Source organism: Psammomys obesus, unplaced genomic scaffold (assembly GCF_907164565.1).
Source record: "Psammomys obesus unplaced genomic scaffold, mPsaObe1.curated_primary_1811, whole genome shotgun sequence".
In the NCBI taxonomy this organism is placed as follows: domain Eukaryota; kingdom Metazoa; phylum Chordata; class Mammalia; order Rodentia; family Muridae; genus Psammomys; species Psammomys obesus.
Window position 1 is genome coordinate 1,104,544 of NW_026592776.1, and position 5,372 is coordinate 1,109,915.

General features: G+C 44.2%; 1 protein-coding gene across 7 annotated transcripts in view; it reads left to right on the top strand.

Annotated features, from left to right (window-relative positions):
- Sh3kbp1 (SH3 domain containing kinase binding protein 1) overlaps positions 1–5,372 on the top strand; it is a 361,003-nt gene that overhangs the window by 354,215 nt on the left and 1,416 nt on the right. For all 7 annotated transcript variants that reach the window (XM_055615757.1, XM_055615760.1, XM_055615759.1 and 4 more), the window contains one exon: positions 5,015–5,078. In XM_055615757.1, coding sequence (XP_055471732.1) covers positions 5,015–5,078 — 64 coding nt within the window. The remainder of the gene's footprint in view (positions 1–5,014; positions 5,079–5,372) is intronic.

Here is a 5,372-nt window from a genome sequence, read left to right on the forward strand (position 1 = left end):
TAAAAAAAAAAAAAAAAAAAAAAAAAAAAAATCCCTAAGAGGTATATTATTTCTATGTCAATCAGCTTAAAAAAAACTTAACAATTACATTTAGTGTGCATGCATGGTGTGTGTGTGTGTACATCGAACAGAGGACAGCTTTCAGGAGTTGGTTCTCTCCTACCACAATGTGAAGTCATCAAGCTTAGCAACAAGCACCTTTACCTGCTTAACCATCTTAGCAGCTTTTCATCACTGTGGCAGAATTTCAAGAAAATCAACTTTTAACTATGGGAGGTTCTGGGCTAAAAATGGAGCTCAGAGGCTGCAATCACTTCCTGCTATTACAAAGCACCACCAGGGGTTTGTTTCCCAGCACCCACATAGCAGTTCACAGCTATCCATAACTCCAATTCTAAGGCATCTCATGTCCTCTTCTGGCCTCTGGGGGCACCAAGCATGTACAGGCTACACACATATACATACGTGCAAACACTCATACATACAAAATAAAAGCAAATTTGAAAAGTAGGTGGGAATTTTGGTTCATGGCTTTGGTTCATGGCAATTGCATATCATGGCAGTGGGCATAATAAGGGAGAAACTTCCTCACCTCATGGCAGCCAGGAACAGCAAGTGGCCAGGAGTCCCAATGTTCTTTACACATTCCTACTAGGCTCCAAAAAGCCCATAACCTCCCACTAACATCACAGGCTGGAGGTCAAGCCTTTTTCCGGTGGACTTTGGAGGGACATTCACAAGCCAAACAGTAGCAGTACATCTACAGATTCTTTTGATTTCGTTTATAATCCTGTGTGTGTTGCGGAGAGAAGGCATCATGCACTTGTGTACAGGGATCATAGAGAGACCAGAGGTGTCCAGTCCCTTAGGACTGGAGTTTGTGGGGTCTGTGAGCCATCCAACATGGGCACTGGAATCTGAACTCAAATCCTCAGGAAGGGCAATATGCACTCTGAACCCGTGAGCCACCTCTAGCACTCACTATCTTCATCATGGACTTTTCCTCTAGCGTTAGGGGAAAAATATAAATTCTTAATTTAGATGACAGAGAAAACCACTCAGCCTGCACGTAGGAAATCTTTAAAGCCAAGATCTTTCTGTCAAGAACATGTCCTCATCATGAGACTCGGGGGCCTTTTCTCATGCATGCCCACATATATACTGTCACATCTCTTATCCCCAGAGAGCACTTGAGTAGGACGAGAAGCCTGTGAACAAAAATAAAATATCCTAGCCCAGGATGGCCTGAGATGCTGTGTACTGGGAGAAGGCTGGGAGAAGGATTAGCGGTAGGCAGCACTTAAAGAAACTGAGGCTCAGACTGTGAATTGAGAGCTCAATTAAGCTCTTTCTGGAAAGAATCTTTCTTTTGTTATCTTTTTTTCATTTTTTAATTTTTATTTATGTTTTATTAATTACAGTTTATTTACTTTGTATCCCAGCTGTAGTACCTTCCCTTCTCCCCTCCCAATTCCACCCTCCCTCATCTCCACCCATGCCCCTCACCAAATCCACTGATAAAGGAGGGCTTCCTCCCCTTCCATCTGATCCTAGTCCATCAGGTCTCATCAGGAGTGGCTGCATTGTCTTCCTCTGTGGCCTGGTAAGGCTGCTCCCCACTCAGGGAGAGGTGATCAAAGAGCAGGCCAATCAGTTCATGTCAGACAGTCAAAGGATCTTTTTTTAAGGTGCTTCTCAGAGAAGCATTTCCTGAGCATTTTGAAAAAAAGAAAGTGATCTGGAATGACCAGTAGCAGAGGACTTCAGCAGAAGGAATAGCATGAAGCTTCATGGGCAACTGAAGAGCATTGTGGGCCATCATCTCCTTAGGCACCTGGCCACCTTGGTTCAGAAGGATCATGAGGGTAATGATGAGAGAGGCTGCCAAATTCCTACAGTCTAGGGGAGGGGGTCCTGGGGCTGGTATTGACTTATGCTTGCCTCTCTCCCAAGGATGGAGGGCCCTGAAGTATTCCGTGCTCAGACACTTTGGGGAACAATTGGGTTACATAAAGTTGATTTGTTCTCCGAAGGACTTTTTGAAGTCTTCACCACACAGTGGGAGGACAGAGAAGACAGCGTATGCAATTTTCAAAATGTATGTAACCTCAAGACTCTTAGCATGTTCTAGGATAAGGGTTCCAAGGAACTAACTTTGAACAATGTGAGCTAAGGGGGGTTCTGGTCCAGGCTAGACAAGGAGTAAAACTGGGCTTCTTCAAATCACTTCCTGATTGGAAGAGATTCAGCAGATAAATATGCACAACTGGTGAGATGACATTGGAAAGAGTTTCCATAGGCCATCCAGCCTCCCATAGACATCTTAATGTTCCTGGTTCTTGTGTGGCTTTAGAAGCTGTAGGTTCGGGCACCCAAGGGACATCTATATCCAAGGAACACGTGTCCTTTGCCAAGACAATGGACTCCATGGTTCCATCACATTTGGCCTTCTGAACAGGACTATATTAGGATCTGACTTACCTGCATCCAGGTCTTTGGGGAGCAAGCTGAAAGCTACCCACAACTCTGATAGCCTGGCCTTGTCTCAGTTCACAGACAGCTCTGCTTTAAAGCCTGTGAGTAATCAGCCACAATGCTCCTTCCACAGCCAATAGTTTATTTAATCAGTAGCTGAGGATGCCAACCCTCATTTCAAATACCTGAGTCTCCTAGCCTTCTTTAGCCTGGCCCTTCTGCCCACCGTCAGGTAGTCCCCACCAAGTTTCTATCTTCTCTCCTGCTGTCACTTGCCCTGTAGCATTCAATTCACGTCTGTCCCGACTGACTCTCCTCCTCAAATGTGCTTGGCTTTCAGAGGCAGGCTCACCTCCCTACTCTGCCTTGAAGTTCCCCTGGCTGCTCCATCTCCCTTTATCCTTGCAGACTAATGCCTGCAATTCACTAATTCAAGGCAGAGTGGCTTTTTTTACACCATCTTCCCCAACTGACTTCCTCTTCCTAGACTGTGGCCCACTTAAGACTATGCCTGCCGAGTTGTCTTGGTTGGACTGCTCGTTTAGGACCTCACTGTTGACACCTTTCCTAAGCCATAAGTGGGAGCCATACAGATACGGATGTATAATGTGCCCTTAAATAACTGTATTAATGAATCACAGATAGCTTGTGTCAGTCTCGCGTATAGGGGACCATCACAATGTTCATCAGGAGTTGCACACTACAGTGTCACTGCTTCCGTGTTCACTGTGCTGTTTCTGAAGTCTTTGGTCTTTTTTTTTTCCCCATTTCTCAAATGTACACATGTCTAATACCGCAAAACAAAGGGAATACAGAGCTTAGATCAGTCCAAAGAACAAAGGCTCAGCTTTGCAGGATGAGTAGCTTCATTCAACTTCATCATTACAAAGTGGAAAAGGCATTAGGCTGTAGGTCCTACGTTCATCCTCTTTCAGATTTCATTTCTATATATCCTTAATTCATGTGTTGCAGGTCCAGTTAGTCTACCGTAAGGTAAAGCCTGTCTGTAGGATTTTGTGAGAATTACTGAAAACATACGAGTGGCCTGTTTCAGGTTAAGTTCTGTATAAAAATGAAGTATATATGGAGAGGTAAAAAATGTCTGCAGTGGGTCTACGGAGATGGCTCAGTGAGAAAATGCATCCCACACAAACCTGAAGACCTGAGCTCCTTGCTTCTGCCTCCCCAGTGCTGGGATTATAGATGCTTGAGATCTGAACTCAGGTCTTACTGGCTGACTAGTCTAGCTGAATCAGCAAGCTTTAGGCTCAGTGAGAGACCCTGTCTCAAACAATGACGTACAAAAAAGTTAAGGAGGACACTTGATATCATCAATCACTGGCCTCGACATGTGCATGCACACACACACACACACACACACACACACACACACACACACACACGGACGTGAAAAAACACACAAACTGTCTACAATGAAAATTATTCCGTGTAAGTACTCAGTGATCCTGTTATAAAGAGAAGTTAGAGGAAAGATGATGATAGATATGATTCTGAGTATTTTGAATCTAGCTATTAGGGAAATCATGTGCCTTATCCCCCCCCATCTTCTTCTACTGGGAGAAACTTAGCCTAAGGGATTGCTAAGGTCATTTCCAGACCTGACATTTGAAGGCTACATGCTTTGGTGGCTCCCTCCCAAATAACAGCAGACCTTTTTGGTCTAAAAGAAATCATAAGTAATAGTGCAAAAAAAGTATGTTTGGGGGCAGTGAGATGGTTCAGTGGGTAAAGGGGCTGGCCACCGGTCTTTGTTAGCTTTCTATTGCTGTGATAAAGACCATGACAAAATCTAACTTAGGATGAAATGTTTATTTGGCTTATAGGTTACAGTCTATCATTAAGGCAGGGACTGGGAGTCAGGAACTAAGGCCGAAACCACAGTGTTGCTTACTGCCTTGCTCCCCGTTGACTTGCTCAGCCTGTTTTCTCATATAACCCAGGACCCACCTGACAGAGGTAGCCTCCTGCACAGTGGGCTGGACCTTCCCGCATCAATCATTAATCAAAAACCACTCCACAGACTTGTCTACAGGCCACTCTAGTGGAGGCATTTTCTCAACTGAGACTCTTGCTCTGCTGACGACTCTGTTTTGTGTCAAGTTGACAAAAGCTTACATAGCACACCCAACAATGCAAACCAGGGATGAACTGAATTCACCCCCTGGAACCCATGTAAAGGTGAGAAGAGAAACAACTCTGCTAAAGTTGTTCTCTGACCTTCACACAATGTAGAAAGCATCCTCCTGGCCCCATTACAGATGCATGCACAGACACAGATACGCACGGACACACACACACACACACACACACACACGCACGCTCGCGCACACACACACACAGGGTAGGGGGAGGAGAGGAAGAGAAGGAGAGAGACTAAAAGAGAAGAAATTATGTTTGGTCCATATTTTCTTTGTGAAAAGGTCAGATGGATTTCATATTGATATTAGATTTTTTTTTTTTTATCTCTCATTGGAAAACTCTGGGCTTTAATTTGATTCCATTGGTATTTGCTTTTCAGACGTGAGATTAAGCAGTTACTGTCAGAGTTGGATGAAGAGAAGAAAATTCGGCTTCGGTTGCAGGTAGGTCCCTAAGCACTCTACAGCCTGTGAGGCCTGGGTTCAGTTGGGAACGGAGGTAAATTCAGGGCTTCAAGTTGAAAAGAAACGATTGCTGTTGGGCATGGTGGCTCATGCTTTTTAATTCCAGCCCTGGGGAGGTTGAGGAAGGAGGATCACAGCTTCCAGAGAAGCCTAAGCTGTAGAGTGAGTTCCATAATAGCCTGAGCTACTAAGCGAGATCCTGTTTAAAAAGAAGGGGAACTAATAGTAATAATAATAATAATAATAATAATAATAATAATAATAATAATAATA